A 20,792-nucleotide genomic window follows, 5' to 3' on the forward strand; every position below is an offset into this window, starting at 1 on the left:
CTTGAGGAGTTTGCCCCCTCACATATACTAATGTGCCACAAACAGGACTTTAATATCACCAACCATTCCCATGTTATTATGGTGTATCCATATAAATGGCCCATCCTGTAGATTCATGTAGTTGTAAAAAGCATGACAATATATCAAGTAATCCAAAGTATTCAGAATATGTTACTCATATTAAGTAACTTAACAGAATACGTTACAAACTACATTTTGGGCCACACACTCTGTCATCTCTAGTGGAATACATTTAAAAATAGCCTTCACAACACTGGGTATGTTTTGGCTCAACAAATGAAGATCACTTTAAGTACAAACAAAATACGATGCGTGTATCTGAATGACGCTGTTGTGGTCATGCTAGATAAGTGTTGACTTAAATCTTCAAAGATGCCTACAGCAACCCCCCACACCCACCCCGACACACACATCACAGGTCCTTCTTCATGGCAAGAACCATCTAATAACAAAGTCACTGCCCCTGGAAACCAAACTCTGGACTCCAAAGTCAAAATCTCTCATGTAGAGATTAACATGCTTTTATTTTTCTAACCTTTCTACCCAAAATGCCAGAAAGTGAAACTACAGAGCACAGTCTAAAATGAGCAACACCACTGTGCAACCTAAATATGTAGAGGGTAGGAAAAAAAATCAACTGAATGGAAATTATCTTAATGAAAAACATTTAAGACCAATCCAAAGAGGATTTAAACTTTCACCAGAGACAAAATTTTACCAAGGGCTGTTAGGGGCTGGTCATATCTGTATAACTCTTTTTGAACTACCTTATGTTTCACCCTCAGTTTCTACCTCAATTAGCTTACATAGTTTTCTTTTTGCAAAGTTACCATTTTAAATGAAAAAGCTTTCTTCTGCCTAGTAAATTAAACATTACACTGACTCTCTACACCAACCTGTGGTACAAATTGGTGTTACATGAAAATACAGCATGATCTTTATTTAGCAGAATAGTCAAATTTGATGATTTTATTTACATTTAGTTTGAAATTATTTTTAAGGTCACAAATGCAAAATGCAAAATATGTACCTTTAAGTATTTTTATCAATTTGAGATAAGTTATCTAAATGTCAGGGGCCGGACCCCGCCTCCAAACACACCCATTCTGGGTCTTATCTATATATGACGCCTCCAGTTCTACAAGCTGTTTGTTCTTGTTTTCGTGCCCCACCCTCCCTCCCTCTCGTTTTTTCAATTCTTTCACTTCTCATTAGTACATGGGGACTAGTGAATTAATATTTGAGACAGTTTTGGCTTCTTAATTTCCTATAGACACGCCAGAATAGAGTGTGCCCAAACTTTTGAATGGCAGTCACCAACCAGTAAACAAGACTAATAGTTACTTACAAATGTGCCGTTTGTCAGGACAATCTCTGTTTCATTTGTGAGGATGTTGAACTTGATGACATGGCCGTCACTGTTCCTGTAGATGACTTCAGAGTCTGTGTGAACAAAAAGGGAGAACAAAGAAAAAAAACACCTGCATGAATTCTGAAAGCTGTCATAAAAATGTAGAGAAAAACTTTAAACTGAAAGAACAAAGCAAAGCAGCCATTGTGGATTTGTTTAGAGTTGTCAAGATGCCATTAAAAACAACATCTTTTCAGCTTCACTGTTCCCTCAAATTAAAAAACAGTAAAAACGCCGCAGACAGCCAAAAGGGGCCGAGTTTGAGCGACGGTGATGTAATGTGATTAACTGCGAGCATGAAAAGTGAGATTTAACTGTCAGACAAACACAAAGGGAAATGCCCAGATTTTTCATCTCGCAGGTAGCGCGGCATGCTGTGTATTGATGGGAGCAGCATTGTGTGACGCTGCCAGGAAAACATCTTTTTGTACAGAGCAGAATTGGATGGACGTGACTGCATTGTTTGGTTTGTATTAAAGCTAAACACTGAGAAACACAGCCAACCATAAATGTCAAGGAATGTATGCATCCACATTCATAGTATTCATACAAGCAGAGTGAATCCACATTATACTAACAATCCTAATGCTCGGTGTAGTGAAAGACAAAAAAATCTGATGGGGATAAGCAAAATTTTCCTCATTCATGTTATTGATAGTGAAATTATCCATGTAAAGAGCAGATTTCCATCATCACAAACAGCAGCTTCCAAATTAACAGGCACAGGGAGAAAATTCACCAGCAATTAAGTATACTTTTCTTTTTGTTTCACCTGTTCAAATTATGCATCCGGCTTTCAAATGTACTTGTATGAATGCAGCTCCTGTACTATTCTAGCTGCAAATAAAGGCCCCAAATAGTGAGGCTGAAGCAGTGACAAAATGTGGGTTTGACGAGTCGAACAAAAGGACAAATGAATCTCTGGTGTAACAAACAGTGAGGTGAGCAATGCCATAAAAACAGCGGGTGGCAGAGATATGACAAAGAGTATTGAAAGAAGAAAAAAAACCCGACCAGTATAGTTAGCTCTCAGAAACAGCAACAAAGTTAACCTTGAAATTTTTATCTTCTCTGGGAATTCACCCTCAGATTTTTCTTTGGCTAGCTCTGCTGGATAGCTATCAATCCAAAGTGAAATATCTGAACATTTAATGGACACTTGGAACAAACATTTATTGTTCCCAGATAATTAATCCTTTTTTGGCTTTTCATTATGTGCCATTGTCAGGTGAAAACAATTTGTCCCAAACCTTGGCTTCTGGCTAAAATCTGTTTTATATATATCCCGCTTATATATATCTCCAGCATTTTGCCCCAAACGCATCTATCAAAGTGTCGCAGCAGGCTGGAGCTGCAGTCTGTGTGTCATTTGTTTAACTGAGGTATGTCTCTCTTTTTGCTGCATTTGCATTTAGGAGAAGATCATCCAAAGACATGTTAGAAGACATGTTATCAGAAGGTAAATATTAATTTTGCTTGATTCACCATACTGAGATCTTGCAGTATAGGAAAGTTTATCCATGGATTTGCTGTGTTTTAAAAAATAAAATTCTGTTTTTTTTGCCTGTTGTTTTTAATACTCAAGTTTATGACGCCATTTTCATATTTGCTGTTGATATTTATCTATAAAAATTACTATTACTATTAAGTTTGTTTTGATTAGACCTTATGAAACTACTTTATTCTTTCAACTTTTATTTATTTAATCATTTTAATTATTCTTTATTTTGTGTATTTGAGATCTATTTTTAGTTAATTGAAATATTTGTTTATTCTATTTGATAGAATTTTTTGGCTTTATTAAGTTATTTGTTTTTTATTCATTTATTATCTTTTTTATTTTGTTTTTGTTTGCCGGAGGTTTTTTTTTTCCTGTTTTGCTCCCATGTTTTAGGATAAATAATAGATCTTTAGTTACCTTTATATTAAATGATTGCCTTAGTATATCATAACTGTTTTCTAAAGTTATCACTGGGTGGATTATGCAAAACAAACAATGAACAAAAAATGTAAAACATACGTGAACTGCAGAACAAGTAAGAGGAGGTTGTGATGGATAGAGAGTAAGAAAGGGAATAAATATATGGACTTGCTTTGTATTAAAGCAGATGATGATTGATTCACCTAAACATAACCATAACATAATTGAATAACACTCGAACTCTAAAGACAATGGTTGTGAATTAATATATTTCCTTTTATATATTTATATATATATACTTGCAAAAACTGAAAATGTGTTGTTGATAAGCTTGATTAAATACGTTTTAAAGATAGTCTGAGGATTATAAATAAAGTAATAGTAATGGCTTTTCTCAGATGACGTTAACCTGCTAATAAGTAAATAATAATGTTATCATTTCAACCAGATGAGTTTGTGGTAGTTTACTGTACAACAGAATTTTTCAATGCAAAATACAAGCATTAGACATTCATCTCCGTAGCAACAGCACCTCTTGAATCAGGATCTTCAGGGTACTCAAAAACTATTCAAAATATTCAGCTATGTGAGCGAGTGCTCTGAGAAAGAACAGGGCCAAGTTTCCTGCCAGGGAAGTAACATCTTCGGAACAATCAGATACACAAATAAAGGTTGACAATCTTAAAAGTTAAGTATGCAAGAAAAGAGTCACAGAGGTGAACGGCGCTTTAGCTGCAAATTTGAGGAAACGGCAAGAAATGTCAGGTGATAATGTTTTTATAACTGTCAAACCCCTTCAACTGCAATATTTAATATTGGTTGGGCTATACAAATAAAAGTGCATTGAATGAATTGCATAAAAATGACTGGACCTTATTGGATGGAAGCTGTGGCTGATGAATGATGATGAATGAGCCTGTGGTTGAATGAGCTAATGTGAGCTAAAATTTCACTATGCTGCCTGAACAAGCACAATTCTCCATTCAGGTTTCCATCACAAGTTTTTGGCCCTTTTCAGATGTTCTTTCCAGTAATCTGACAGCAATTTAACACAGTTGCGCAATGTCAGAATATTCCACCTTTTCATTTGTTGATAAATGTCACAACAGCAATCTCACCAAGTCACACTTGTAACCCTAAAACCTTTGAAACGGAATACATCTGATTGAAGACGGCGAAATCGATCGGCACACAAAAGATTTTGGTATATTGGTCATGCTGTTCAGTCTCATGTGCTTAGTGTCAAATACAGCACACACTGTGGCTCTTTCCAGAACAGCTTCTGTATGTCTGAATAAAGTTAAAAGAACATTACAATGAATATTTCTTAATAACACGAAACAGCCTCATACCTTAGATGGCATTTGCAGAAAGTGTGTCTTTTCAGATCCAGATGATGGCCATAGTTGTTTTTACATATACAGTAGAATATGGTATTACCTGAAGCAGGCTCATTTCAGTGCAGAGCCACATCAGCTACTGCAATAGTCCTGCTCTTACTGGATTTATATACCAAATTGACAAATTTAAATAGGGTATTTCATTTGGCTATAATAGTTGCACGTCTACAAAATACCTTGCAATCCACCTCAACATCAGCATTTCAAGATGCTACCTGACACAGCTGTGATGCAGTCAGTCTGCCTTGCTACAGGTAAAGTAGATACATTGTGGGTTTAGTCTTCATTAGTAATATTCTCGTGTTTATACAGATTGGCATTTTCCTAGAAGCTGGTGCAAAATGAAGCCTGAGTTGCATCTCTATACACTGCTGAGTTAACCAATTTTGCCATAATGCTGAAAAAACAGTGACACTGTTCGCTCTTAAATTTCCATGTAAAGCTGACTCTAAACATGCAGGGTGTATCATTTACAGAAAATGTACCGTGCTTTGTTTATGTTCATGTCAGTGACAACAGCAAACTTACAACAGCTGTGAACACTGTGCCAAAACTCTGGCTCCAATTTGTAGGTCCCGAGTGCCACCACTCATTCTTTACCCTGTTGTTTATAGATGAGTATATTTTTGATCTTAAAACTTGTGATGTTGCGTTACATTGTTAGACTCACACAAAACGTACATGTATTCAGTGGCGGTCCTATGCCTGTTTGCCACCCTGGGCGAACACTCCCTCTGCGAGCTGGTTATTAGATGCTGCTCCAGCCAGAACAGAGAATCCCCCGCCGCCCAGCCCTCCTCCCTGAGCCGTAATCAGCAGGCGCACCTCGCAAACGGAGGGTGCCCTTACTCCCAGCAAGAGAAAAGTTGATTCTGAAAACGGAGCCTTTCAGCACCGGTGGGAGACTGAATATATGTTTAGAAACATTGCTGGTAAACCCATTTATTATTTGTGGAGCTAATGTGGCTGGGATTTAATTTAAGACGGCACTACGAGTCACAACATAAGCTGAAAAACTGAAATGCAGAAATTACAGAAAGTAGAAGAGCTAAAGAAGAATCTGACATTTCAGCAGACGTTTGTCACCAGAGCAAAATCACAAAGTGAAGCTGTTGTGAAAGCAAGTTTTATTGTAGCAGAGGAGACAGCCAGAACACCGGGCTATTTACCGGGGGAGAGTTTCTGAACAGCTGCATGATGAAGGTGTGCGTCTTGTGTCCAGACAAAACGCAGATTTTGGCAAATGTGAGCTTGAGGAGAAATATGATTGCTGATTGGGTTGGTGAGATGGCCACTGATTTAAAAACACAGTTGTGTGAAAGAAGCAAAAACTTCATTGCATACTCTCTTGCTGTGGATTGAAAGTACAGACATGCTGGACATTGCACAGCTGACCATCTGAATCCATGGAGTGTAAATATTGGACATTAAATCGATGCACGGGACAACGACAGGAAAAGACATTTATGAAAACGTATTTCAAAGTGTAACTGACATGAAACTGCCCTGGGACAACAGATGGAGCGCTGGTGTTGTGCAGGATGTAGGATCTAGTAAAGATGCAAGAGGAGAACTGTACCGTGAGTTAACTGCATATTACTGCATCACACACCAGGAAACGCTGTGTGGTAAAGTCCTAAAAATGGAGCATGTAATGATCACCGTAACGCCGACCGTAAACTTTATCTGAGCTAAAGGTTTAAATCACCGCCATTTATTCTGGAATAATGTTACTGTCTGTTTTTATTCATATTTATGTTTAAAAAAACCATTGTTTTAGTGTGTTCAAAAAATGTTTATCTTGTTTGGCCTGCGACCTTTAGTTTTGGCCCCCGTGCAACTGAGTTTGACACCACTGCTTTAATGCAATGGCAGACATTGTTCTTATGATTTTCCCACAAAAAATGTCACTGTTTTGAAATGTAGTACCAAAAAAGCATCTTAAGCACTTTGCCACATGTAATCGTATTTTTTTATGCAGGTTGTAAAAAGGTTGACAGCCCAGTGAAAAATATAATTTCATTACCAAGGTGGAATTAAATTAAATGACTATATAAAGAAAAGCTGCTCACCTGTGTCAACCCTTCCTGGTGAAGAACTCATCCACTTGAACTCGTCTCTGAATAAAATTATTTTCTTAAAAACGGGCAATGCAGCAGTGCCCAAAATAAGGTCCAATACAAAGTGAGTTACAATTTCACTTGATCAAAATTAATTATATTTATTTATAGAACACATTTTTCAACTGGTGTTACAGGTGCTTCACACAGGAAACAACTTCAAAACAAACTTCTTTAACTACAGCGAGGATCCTTTTAAAGTTTAAAAGTTACTGAAAGTTAAAAAATTATATGTTATTATATGAGTTGGTAAAACAACACTACACACTACAATTTATTTAATTAGTTGTGTTGATCGTTGTTTGCATGAACTTAGTTGATGCATTGTTTGAAATGTTTCTTTTCATAAAAGATGTCCAGGAAGTAATAAAGTAACACTGAAGCACTGTTCCTTCATATTTATAGAATTAGACCAGCTCTTATTATGAATCATTTCAGTCATTTAGGAATCTTCCTAAATATAATTTACTATTTGACTGCGACTTCAACAAGCAATGGGAATGGATCACAGCTCTGTTAAAATAAATAAAAAAGTGAACTTGTTTTAATGATAGTGTCAAGTCAATTAAACTTCTTGGATATTGATGTGGTCAGTTAAGTAGGAGATGGGGTTGTTAATCAATTTCGGATGCTTTGGTGTTAGTGAAATTAACCGGTGATTTAAGGGCCAGCAATGACACAACCCCCACAACAGGTTTTGCAAGTAGAGGCCTCTGACACATTTTCTGACCATTTTAACTAGTTTTGCATATGGATTGGGTCACTACTGATAGCATGAGGCAATACTAGGACCCCACAGAGGTTGCACAGGAAGTCCCACTCCTCCAGGAGAGCACATTAATAAGTGCCATTGCCAGAAGTTTTGTTATGTCTACCAGCACAGTCTGAAGAGAATGGAGGAGATTTCAACAGACAGGCAGTTACTCTAGGAGAGCCAGACAAGGCCATAGGAAGCCCTTAACCCATCAGCAGGACCGGCATACTATCTGCTGCCAGAGCCCTACAAAATAATCTCCAGCAGGCCACTGGTATGAAAGTCTGACCCAAAAAAAATCAGAAACAGGGATGAGGGTGAACTGAGGAACCTGTACCGTGGAACCTGATTGGTATTTGCCATAAAATACCAGAACTGAGAGGTTCTCACAGATGACGGGAGGGTCACCCTGAGCAAATGTGACAGATTAACTAAGATTATGCACAGCAGCAGATAGATATTTACAGAGTATGCACAATCTGACACATTTTTATGGTGTTTCCTCTGCCTTTTACATATGTTTTTTGTTTTACATATTGTCTTTTGTGCCCTCACAAATTCTTGATGTTTCATTTCAGTTTTATTTCATTATTTTTTATTTATTTATTTATTTTTGTAAAATTTTACTTCACTTATTCCTCTGTGAGTGCTGTGTTTATCATTTACAATGTTTATTGAATCACTTTAATGCATTCACTTAGTCAAAATCCCCTATGCGTATATTGAGATTGATCACTTCTACTGATCATAAGAGGCCATCATGAGCATATTCGCCCATTTCCAAGCACATAATCTGACTACTTAGAAAGATAATCTTGATACATTGAGTGTGCATAAATATGTAAAATTAATCACGGGTGTTAGATACAAAGTTGATATAGCTGGTGTTCCCATGAGGCCCATTGCCTGCACTCATAAGCTGCACATACTGTAAAGTGACTATGCACTCACTGCTTACCCTTTTTTCAACAACACAACTATTATCATGGATTTTTAAAAGGGCTCAAACCGCTGCGGTCATTTATTATGGCCTATAAATGCTTTCACCAAAAAAGGTGAATAAAAAATCCACACTCCTAAGTGTCCACTCTTTTTGACTGAACCACAGTTGCTGGCAAAAAAAGACACCTTGTGATAGGACTCACGTCAAAGAAATCCACTTAAAGATATAAGATACAAAGCTAAGGTCTTAAATTAAGCCCTATTCAGGAGAATTCCTATCTACTCTTGAAATAACTCAGATACTGCAGCTGCATGTGTAGCATGTGCTGGGTACAGTGACCATTACTTAAGTCTACATAAGCCTGGTAGAAAAAGTTGAGGTCATTTATTATTCATCGGGTTACAGACGTAGGACATTACTTATACATTAGAATCTTAGCTTGTACTTTTTCAGATAAGAACATTACATTATTTAAGGAGACAAGTGCAGAGCAGTGCAGAGACCTACAGTAATGTTTTAAAGATCACTTGAATGAGTTCCTTTTTATCAGCTCTAAATATTAATTTCACTCCCGTAGGTAGGTGCTGATTTGAGATTTTACACTGCTGAACATTAAATGGCAATTAGGTTGATAATTCTAGAAAAATGATGTCAGTATTTTTGGAGGGATTGTAGTTTTGCTGCAGTAGTTTTTCACGTCATCAATCTGTTTCCTCCAGGTATGCTAATTTAACCAATTTTAGTAATCTGTCATCCATAATATAGCTGTAAGATTTTAAGGCTGTTATCCCCGCTCCCATTATATATAGCAAAATTTTTGCAAGAATGTGTGCTATGTTAAAGTGAGTTCCAAAAATATGAAAGCAAGCAAAATTATATCCCACGCATAAACCATGACGTTGTTGCATAAACCTGGTCGTAATCAGAATGTCTGAGGATTTGGAAACACATCAGAACAGAAGTTGTGACATGTAGCATCTGAGTGAGTAATTTAACTGAAGCAGATTCCTGGCAATGACAAATTATTCTTGGGTAAAAATGGTTAGCTTTCCCTGGTATTCTTTCACATTCAGAAGAAAATTAGATGGATTTCATATGGACTGGGTAATGTGTTAGGAATGAGAGTATGACAGTCAGCGGTAGCGATTCCATCATCCTCCAGGATGAGACCGGGCATTGTTGTGCCCCAGAAGGAATGCAGGCCCCACTGCACCAGTATAGGGTCTGACAGTGGGTCCAAGAATTTCTTCTCGATATCTAATGGGGTATCCTAATGGATATGCTGCCCAGACCATCCCTGACCCCAAACTAAAACAGTCATACTGAATGATGTTACAGGCAGCATAACATTCTTCATGGCTTTTCCAGACCTTTTTAATGGGAATAGTGCACTGCATAATATCAAACAATCAATTAATGACCACATGTAACCAGAGATGGGCAGTAAAAAGTACTGAGTTACATGAGGCGTGTTACTGTAATCTGATCACTTTTTTCATGTAACTAGTAAAGTAAGGGATTACTACTGCAAAAAAGATAATTTTTTACTGTTAATTTCCCGTAAGCATGCTGTGTTACTGCGTTACTAAACTGTGATTTTGTCTGTGATTGTCTCATGACAATGACATACGAGCGTGCGACGTCCGTGGCAGTGTGTATATCAACAATCATATCGAGTGCGGGAGAGAGTTATAGATGGCAGACAGTTGGTGTTGTAACCCATCGCCTCTGCTCAAAGACGGTTGCTCACAGTGGACATAAACGACTTCTTTTACTCCTCTTTCAAGCCATTTATGTCCACTGTGAGCGACCATCTTTGAACAGAGGCGATGGGTTACAACACCAACTGTCTGCCATCTATAATCCAGTTTTGAGATCCCTTCCCAGGCGCCTTAACACCCACTCACATCCTGGGCCATCTGACCTCATGAAATCACATGATAGGGTGGGGCTAGGTTTCGCAATGAGCTCAGCCGAAACCTTGGCTGATTGTGACCTACACCCATTTTCACACCGTGGCTCATGTGATTAGGTAGAGGATCATTAGGGGGTCCATTGTCCCTCTCGGTGGGTAACTTCTACAGAGCTTAAATATGGGACTGGGATTCTGGAATATGCAGAAAATAGGTTTTAATATTAAACAAATTTCTTCAATTCAAAGACTGTTGCATATAATTTAATTTTTGCTTGATTCATAAAGTTAAAAGATTAACACTAATAAAACAAGTTTTAAAAAAAGACTTTTTCATTCAACTACATTTTATATGATGGATTATGCAGACAAAATAGAATTGGGCTGAAAGGTCTATTGCTTTATTTTTTTTAGTATTCAGGTTGTGTATCATGTTAAAGTAATCAGTAATTAGTAACTAATTACTATTTTCAAGTAACTTGACCAACATTGCATATACCCAGAAAACAACAACACACAAAAAAGAACACTGTTATAATTAAAATAAATTCAGGGTAACTGTTATCACATTTTTACCTGAAGAGTAAACAAAATATTTTGGTTTAAATAGAAGCACCACGTCATGATACCACAGCATCATCTTGGAAAACACAGCAGATGGGCTGTGTCACCTTCAATAGTCAATAGAACAGACATAGCCTGGTATTAAATTATGACTAAGGAAAAGGAAATGCAATATTTAGTGTAATCAAACTATTGTTGCCTTATACTTCAGATAGTTATACAGTCCTTATCCATAACAACACTCCAGCAGCATTTGTTTTCCTGTTGAGTGAGTTTCACACACATACAATGCACATATTAAGCAACCATATTTATACAATAGGGTGCCATGGTAAACTACAAGCTAACAATAGGGCCAGATTTTTGTACTGCACCACATCCACCTTCACTGTCAGCTCCACTTGTTTCTGAAAGAGAACAGTGAAAACTCTCCGTTCACTGATAATCTTTCACACGTCAGCCACATGTGGACAGACCACAGTTCTAAAAAAGATGCTTTTCTTTAACAACTCTTTTTGTATCTAGCTCGAAGGAGAAATGTCACCAAACCCAGCTGGGCTTCATATCCACAAACAAATATCTGACATATGTTTGACACAAATATGGCATTCCTCAGTGTTCCTGGAGAACACCAAAAGGGGAGAAACAAATACAATGTGTGCCTTAAAATCCTGCCACTTCAGTGACAACCCCTAAAATACTAATAATCCCTCGGAATTCTCTCCCAGGTGAGTATTCATTGCCATTCAGTGAACAGCCATAGAAAAAGACTGCTTGAAGAAATAAGCAAGACTTGGGTAATGATATCTCCCCCTTCCAGTGTTTGTGTTTAGTGAGCCACAAGACTCATTGTAATTTTCCTTTGAAAGCAGCAGATTTATTTGGGTTTTTAACTGTCCAGCTCCAGAGTCTGCTGCCCACATAACTGCCATAACTGTCAGGAATTAAAAGATTAATACTGCCAGGAGACTGCAGGCAGTGGAGGAATAACAGCATTCAGTTCTAACTATAGAATCCTATAATAGTGTATCACATTTCCTAAACGTGCCTGTTTTTGATCGCTTGAGGAAATGGTAATAACAGAGCAAATATAATATATTTGTACCTAAAATGTGAGACTCTTGGTCTGTTTTCAAATTATCATAATAATAATAGGTAGTTATTCTTTAATATATGTCCACACATAGTACTGTAATACTCTTTCTGACCTGGTTGTGACATCTAAACATTTCTCATTATTATTCTTGTGAATTATGTTTTGTCATAGTTTTGGGATGATCCTCTCCTGATTTAGGATGAGAAGGATCCCTGTATACAAAGCAAGGTCTGTAAAAAATGATCATCATTATTATTTTCATAGCCAGCTACCAAAATATAACCTCACTGATCCATTTATGCATATATATATATATATATATATATATATATATATATATATATATATATATATATATATTATTGTTACATGACCAATATAGATTTTGTAAGAGAGCATCAGTTGTTTCAGAAAATATAAAAAAATTTACATTTGGTTAACTAACAGTATCATGTAGTGGTCAAAATAATATCAGGGGTAAACTGATGAAGTCTGATAAAATACTGCCAGGGCCAGGCTGCAAAGAGAGGTCGGGGCTGATGGATGAGTTTAAATACAGGACGGCACTGTTTGTTTTAAATCTTTCAATTCGATCATCAAAATGTCTTTAAACTAGCGGCTCTAAAATCGGGTGGGGTATGGAAAATATAATTTTTGTATTGAACAAAAAAAAAGATTTGTGGATACTATTGGCTCACCATCATTTCAATTAAATTTAAACGTTTTTTTTTCATTTATTTATCTATTTATTTTTGGTTTAGTAAAAAAATGAAACAAATGAAAACAAGACAGTTAAAAAAAATAACTGTTCCTTAGCTTTGCTGCATCTTCATTGTTTTTTGCATCCAGATGAATGTCCTCTAACATTTATCAAGAAATCTCTTTTAACCCAAACCAAACCCAATTTTAACAGAACACTGGTGGATGATCATTTAAAATTCATTCATCCTGCCTTCTCTGTTTAAATCTAATATTTCAAATATTTTATTTGAAATGTTTTTCCTACTGTCGAATAACATGATATTTTCCACCTGTCTGCTCGTTAGTCTGTCAGTATATTGTATCACTTGTTATACCATGTCACAGTATGATGTAGTTAATTTTCTGCCTGAATCCTAGGCTCTGTTTCTGTTTGCTTTCTCTGCTTTCTCTGTCTGTCTATAACCATATAGGAAACTTTTTGATTTTAACTTTGTGCTATGTACTACCTGCCTTGTTTTGCAACTATGGTACGTCTCATGCCATGGATATGTTCCTATACGGGTTGTATCTGACCAGCTCTAACTGACTTGCACACAGTCCTGACCTCTTCATTACCAAACACCTTTGGAAGGAGCTGGAGCATTGACTGACAGCAAACCCTTAGTAACCTCACTAATGCTCTTGTGGATAAACAACCCTATAGCCAAGCAAGACCTGTTAGACTTGATTCTGCAAAACCTTCTCTTATTTGTATTCAGCACAGCTACATAACTTCAGATAAAAAGTTTTAGTAGTCAGTGAGAGATGTTGGGAATGCCTTGTTTTGTACATTAGAGGGTTACATAGTAAACGAGAAAGCCGTAAGCAACAAATGGTTTGAGCCTCCTTACCTATCTAAACTTTTGAGCTTGCAAATTCCCACAAGCTCAGTAAGGTCTGCCAAGTAGATGGCCCAGGTGGTCCTGAGGTCCACCTTAAAGCACAGAAGTGACCAGGCCTCTGCAATTACAGCTCTTAAACTGTGGACCTGAGTGCTGCTTCCTCTCTGCACTTTGTCAACACTCGACATTTTAAAAACCCTGTTATGTTCTCCGACTTTAAACCACACTGAGTCTTGACATTCTTTTATTTATTATTTTAAATAATTTATAACTTAGCTCTTTTGAACTCTACAGCAACTTGGTAATAAAATAAAAAAATAAAAATAAATGTTCTTTCAGTGTTCATTGTTTTGGACAGAATTAGAGTGTAATAGCGGCTGCGAGGGAGGGGGTGTTCTCACATATGGGGAATGCTATGCTCAGGAAGCATGCCCATGTTTTTCTCAATATAACAACAAAAGATACTATTCATGGTTGTGACAATAAATAGTGAAGCAATAATCATCTGCCTCTCTGGTAAATTGCACTCCACTGTCTTGGACTACAGCTGGTGACTGTATTCTGCTCTGTAGCCTCTGTGAACTCAGCAAAGCAGTAATAGCTAATCAGAGACGATAACCAATGACTATGAGCTTAAGAGCAGAACAAAGAATACTTTTACCACCTATGCACCAAGATCTTTGAGTTGGAGACTGTCCAGTGGCTTGTACCAAAGCTTGACACAACTCAATGCCATTAAGGATCTCCTCAAGAGGTACCCAATCAATCTGCTAATAGGGGAAGACTAGTTGAGCTAGCTCGTTAGCAGCAATTAAAGTTTCAAAATAAGACTGCGAGGATCGTTCACTAGTAAATGTATTGCAATCTAACCCCTCATGATGGCTCATGATTTCACAGTATATAATGTTTTGTGCTGTTTAACACAACACATAGGTTAGCTGTGTTAGCCACAGATTTCAGGTTTGTATGGTCAAATAGTTTGTAATGACACAGCTCTCCACCTGAGTCTCAGTCCTCAGGAACTCATGTACACAAGAGTTATGCCTTCAGTCAAAAACATTGCTTCTCAGTCAGTCTCTTCTTATTTACCTGAATTGCTGTGGTCTTTCTCAGCAAGAAACACGTGCATAAAAGCTGGAGTTGCTGCATTATTTTAGTAATGTTATAATGCAGGCCTTCATATGTGTGACTTTTTTTATATGAACAAAATAAGATACACTAGATTCTAGATACTATGCCATGTTCTCAACACACAGTATTTTAAATTTTATCCACATGCTTCTAGTGTTTGATATAATCATAAGATGCATTATAGTAAATCCTTGCAGCCACATATTTGGTGGTTGTGGCAGTAACAACTTATAACTGATGAGATCATGTTTAATAGTCAGCTATGAGCAATTTTTGGCTGTCTCTTACTATGTGGTGTAGTGGGTAAAGTCTGAGATAGACTTTACCCACTACACCACATAGTATTTTTACTTGTCAAGTAGTATTTCCAAGTCAATGTTTTGTGTATTTAAAGCTAAAAACACAAAGAGAGACATTTTAATACTACTCCAGCACAATGATATGTTACAAAACTAAAAGGGTTTGTGTACTGAACTTGGAATACAATAATTTTTCCAAACACTGCTATGGCTTCACTGGCCGTAGTCTCCTAGGAAAATACAGGTGGGAGGTTAGAAACAGTGATAAGCTAAATTTTAGCCTGAGAGCTCTTCTACTGGCAGATGAGGTTGCTCAGCCAATTGAGTGCAGCATCTAGGGGCCAAGTGGAAACCCTGGGCACAATGTAATATGCATAGCACACACTGAATTATTTAGCCAAGGTTGCGTAACGCCCGAATGCTGCAGTCTGCAGTCCCTAAGGTTACACCAAATGTCACAGCTGGTCAAGCTCAAAGCCAGCTTGTTAAAGATAGAACACGTGCGCTTGGTTCTGCAGATGCTGACAGTAAATACGGCAGCGTGTGCTGGGATGTAAGGATTCAGTGCCACTGCTAGATCTAACAGTGTTAAGTGTGATGCACTGTTTAACATTTTACACCTTCACAAGAAAGCATTTTTAATTTCACCAGGATTAACTGCACAGGCAAGTAATATTGTGGGTATATATTTATTTTTAATAAATGTTGATCTATGAAATATCTTAAATTTTGGAGCTATATAAGGTCTCACTACATGTGATTTAAAACACACACACACACACACACACAAACCTACAGTATAGATGTTTATAGATCATAATATTCATAATTTAGTCGCTCAAACATCAAAAAGGTTTCCATCAGACTTCCATGTGATCTCATCCACAGCAGATAAAGTAAATGTCAATACATTCCCTAAAGTCTCTCATCACATCACTCAGTTGTAGTTTGGGGATAATGAAGACTTTTTACTTATTCTGGTAGAATAAATGTATCTAGGGACAGAGAAGCACAGCAGTAGATTAATGACACAAGAGCTCATTTAGAGCTGCATGGCAACAACATTACTAATTCAACAAACACTCCAGACTAGTTGTTAATGAGTGGCAATGAGCATTTATTTGAGGCCTGGGATGAGAACGGTGCTGTGAGTGTATTCAAATGGGACATCAGTAAACCATGGCCTTTCCTCTGGATATTTCTATGGACTAGTTTTGAGGAAAACAAGAAATGCTGATGTGGCTTTGAAGAGTTCTCCAATAAACGTGGCATTTCACTGGAGCAACCAGTATTTGAAGTAGGTTTCTGTGCCATAGTTACTGACCCTTGAAAAGCTCTTGCTCCAGTATATTTTCCAAATACCCTGGGACTATCAGGGCAAAGTTTTCTGTAAAAAGTCTCTCACACTGTTGGCCATAAAAATACTGTAGTCACCTTCCTGAATAGTCTTAAAATGGTAAGAGTGTCAGTGCAGGGAAACAGAGTCTGAAGAAAAAACTTAATTTTGATTCTCACAATTACGGTACACAATAACAGGTGCAAAAAAAACCTACCACAAAAACAATCTGATCATTAAAAAAAGAGGGAAAAAAATGTAAACTAACCGAATGACAGCATCACCAGACAGATCAGATCTCATATAGGGCATCCTAGTTTAAACCTTCCTCCAGTCACTGTGCATCTGCAAGCAGCTTTGAAACTAACTTTATATTCTCTTTTCTGACTTTCTACTAAGACTTGAGCATACTGTGGGTATAAGAGGCACTGCCTGGTTTAAATCTTATCTTGCTGACAGGTCTTTCTCGGTTAATTTGGGCAACTTCTCATCTTCCTCGGTACCTGTACGCTGTGTTGTGCCTCAAGGATCTGGATTAGGCCCTATTCTCTTTTCACTATATCTGCTCCCTCTTGGAGCAATTTTTGAGAAGTATAATTTTGCCTTTCATTGCTATGCTGATGATATACAGATTTATTTTGAGATTACTGACGATCTTGCTATGTCTTTTCACTATTTTCGTGAATGCATGCGTGAGGTTAAAGGTTGGTTCAAGAGTAATTCTCTTGTCCTGAATGAAAAGAAAACGGAGATCGTGGTGTTCGATAGTAAAATCCCCCGCGACCAATTGTGTGCTGCTCTGATGCCTTTTGCTAGCTCCCCTTCTGATTATGCCAGTAATTTGGGCATATTACTGGATAGCTCGTTTAAATTTGACAAGCAAGTGTCTGCTGTTGTGAGGTCTAGTTTTAATCAGCTGTGCCTCATTTCTAAGGCTAAGCGCTATATTCCACACAATGACCTGGAAAAACTTATTCACGCATTCGTGACTTCCAGGTTGGACTATTGCAACTCTCTTTACATTGGCCTTTCCTCCTCCCTTCTCGTTAGATTGCAGACTGTCCAGAATGCGGCGGCACGCCTTTTGACAGGTAGCAGGAAGTTTTCTTCCATTACTCCTGTTCTTGCTGGCTTGCACTGGCTGCCAGTTAAATACCGTATTCAATTTAAAATACTACTTTTCACTTACAAAATTATTAATAATTTGGCGCAGAGCTACCTCAATGAGCTTCTTAGGTTACACACTCCTGTCAGAGCACTTAGGTCTGCTACTCAACTTCTTCTGGAGCAACCTCGTTCTCGGCTGAAATCTCGCGGCGACCGTGCGTTTGCTGTAGCTGCCCCAGTCTTATGGAACAATCTTCCTGTTGCTATCCGGGCGTCTGACTCTATGCCACTGTTTAAATCACGGCTGAAGACTTATTTATTTAGTCTTGCTTTTCCACCTAGTTAACGTTTGGTGTGCGTTGGTACATTTTTATCCGTTATGCTTGTTAACTACTTTTATATATTATAATTGTCAAGGTTTTATAATTGATACGTGCCAGGTCCTTTCTCTTTTCCCTCCCATCTCCTTTTTCCTATTTTATTTTTTGTCAAGCACCTTGGTATACCCTTGGTTTTTTAGTGTGCTTTATAAATAAAGTTTATTATTATTATTATTATTATTATTATTATTATTATTATTATTATTATTATTAATAAGCATCATCTCTGTTTTTGTTGCCTGCTCTACTCTGTGCTAGAGGATCTTACAGCTGCTCACCACACTATGCTTTCCACAAAATGCAGTGGGAGAACAGAGGTGTAATATATATTATTGCAGGAGAAAAATAATAATCATATCATTGTCTATGATATGATTATTACGTTAGGCCTCTGAATGCAGTAGTCTTGATGTGACTACTTTGTAAGAAAAAAGCAAATTCATGAATAATAAAAAACACAAACATGATGTAGATTATTAACTGTGGCCAAACTTAGCTCTTAGTATGGCTGTACTATGAAATGCACCTACTGTTGCTTGTATAGGATTCAATTTAGCTATCATTACTAAGTAGCAAGTAACAAAATAAAGGAAGAAAGTCTTTGAAATTCTCCTTAAACGACTGGCTGAATTTGCTTCACTAAAATTTAGAGTTAAGCAAATTAAAAACTTATGTGGCATTAATGGCTATTGATTAATGCCTTGATTAAACTGTATTGTGGACATGGAGAAGTAGAAGAGACAACACGGCCAAATTGTTGTTACTGTTATACTTCTTTGAAATTCACCACCTGGGGTGCATGTGCAGTTGGTGCTCTGTCAAGTAAATTCTCTGGCAGATCGATGCATTTATATAAAATGGGCAAGCATGCAAACAGATGTTGCCTCGTATTTACAGTCCGATGACAAAATTTATGCCGGAAGTGGACCAGAGTAGAATGTATAATTAAGGCTTAATAAGGGTGCAAGTAGGGACAAATATGCAATATAGGATTTAAATATAAGCAAACTGAACATCTTCCAATGACATCTGAAGACTCGTCTACTTAGAGTTTGTCAAAATACTAATCTATCTGAATCCATAATATTTGACAGGTTACTCAGAGCTTGCGCAAAATGTGCTGGATTTTTGCTTTAGAGATGTTTTTCACTCAGTATTTCTTCAGTTTTTACTTCAGCGTGAAGTAAAATCACTGAAAGCTACAAAAAGCATCCAATAATGGGCCTCCTATTGCTCCAAGTCTAACACTGCAAGTTGATTTACAAAATAAGAGTGGACATGAGCCTTAAATTAGAGCCCACCTCTGCATTATTCTAGCCTCTGACTCACTTCTTTTTCCCTCCAGTGGAATAAATGTGCAGCATTCTCTGATTAGATTAGAAGATTAAGAGCCAGATTAGCACAACACCTCTGCAACACGAACTCTTTAGACTTCATCAATGAAGAGATTTAATTAATTACTGAGCCTTATTTAACAAGCCATTTTGGATCATTCCAATCGACTGGTTGGGGTTGTGTTGAACCAGCCTCTGCAAGTGCGTTTGAAATTTTCAGTTTCAGAAGGTTAATGCCATTTCAGCTCATAAGCACTGCTCAGAATTGCAGGTAGTGAACAGGGTAGTTCTGGTCCACGTGGGTTGCTCACAAGAACACCTTGTCAATCATTTAATCCATCTGCTTCTTTTAATTCTCCCACCTTGATAACAATTCTGCCACTGGATATCCAAGAAAAAACAGAGATGAAGTAAGAACTATTCTGCTTCTCTGGATACATGAAACTTTGTAGTGTGTAAGTGTGAGAGTCTCTAGCTCGAATATGCACAGTGTTCGGTTCTCCTTTACCTTTGCATCTCCATTGTTCTCCTCCCCTCCTCCCTTTTTGTCACCATCATCTAAAACAATGTCAGCAACAAAAGCAGGTGAACAACACACAACCTTCCTTTGAGAATAATGTTACCAAACTGGTCCTGCTCTTCCCTTAAAGGGACTGCTTTTCCACTTCAGGGAAGAGGCAGAGTGCTCTTCAAAGGTGCCTTTCTTGCCTCCCAGCCAGCACCTGGATGCTGAATTGTTCCGTGCAGTCAGCAGTTATGCCTGTAACCTGCACTTCCCCCGTGGCTCGATCAGGAACACTTCCATTATCTCAAGGTCTTTCATCACTAGGTCACCTCTCCTTACCGGCACTCAATAGATAGAGCAATATCAGTTTCTCAGGCAAAAACCCGGAGCTATACGCAACAACACATCTGTATTTTTAGCACAAAGAAATGTAAAACTGCACTGGAAAACCTCCAAGGTGACTAGTTCACACTGCACCATGCCATTTTATTTACTTCCGAAGTCAACACACAATATTTAAGATGAAACAGACAAAGGTTTGGAAAATGTAAATATACGGTGGTCACGGTCTAAGGTTAAGCATTTTCACTGGCTTTTTACAAACTACGTCACTGCTTGTCTTGACTGGATGGTTCTGGCTATTGTCATCTTGTTTCAACAAGAACCACATGGAAAAAAGAAATGAAGTGCAGATGACAGCAATTCACACAGGGCTATCTGGCTGTTTCCTAACGATCAACCACATACCAAGACAGGCTTTTTTCCCTGTCTTGGCATGTGATTAGTTTCCAGTTTACTCTATAAGAGGCAGGTGTTATTTGATGTAATCGAAATTAAAGAATCCAACTCCAACTCCTAAGAGCATCAATTTAGGACATTGCGGAGGAAGAACTCTCTTTTAACAAGAAGAACCAGCAGAAACAAGCTCAGGGAGGAGTAGCCATGTTCCACAACTGGGTGGGGGATGAGTATATA

General features: G+C 37.6%; 1 protein-coding gene across 3 annotated transcripts in view; it reads right to left on the bottom strand.

The window, feature by feature from the left end:
- The window catches only part of LOC102301290 (inactive dipeptidyl peptidase 10), a 253,736-nt gene that overhangs the window by 64,751 nt on the left and 168,193 nt on the right, over window positions 1–20,792 (bottom strand). For all 3 annotated transcript variants that reach the window (XM_005919373.3, XM_014332724.2, XM_005919374.3), the window contains one exon: window positions 1,370–1,464. In XM_005919373.3, coding sequence (XP_005919435.1) covers window positions 1,370–1,464 — 95 coding nt within the window. The remainder of the gene's footprint in view (window positions 1–1,369; window positions 1,465–20,792) is intronic.

This window comes from Haplochromis burtoni, unplaced genomic scaffold (genome assembly GCF_018398535.1).
Source record: "Haplochromis burtoni strain Fernald_Lab_line unplaced genomic scaffold, NCSU_Asbu1 Contig_20, whole genome shotgun sequence".
Taxonomy (NCBI): domain Eukaryota; kingdom Metazoa; phylum Chordata; class Actinopteri; order Cichliformes; family Cichlidae; genus Haplochromis; species Haplochromis burtoni.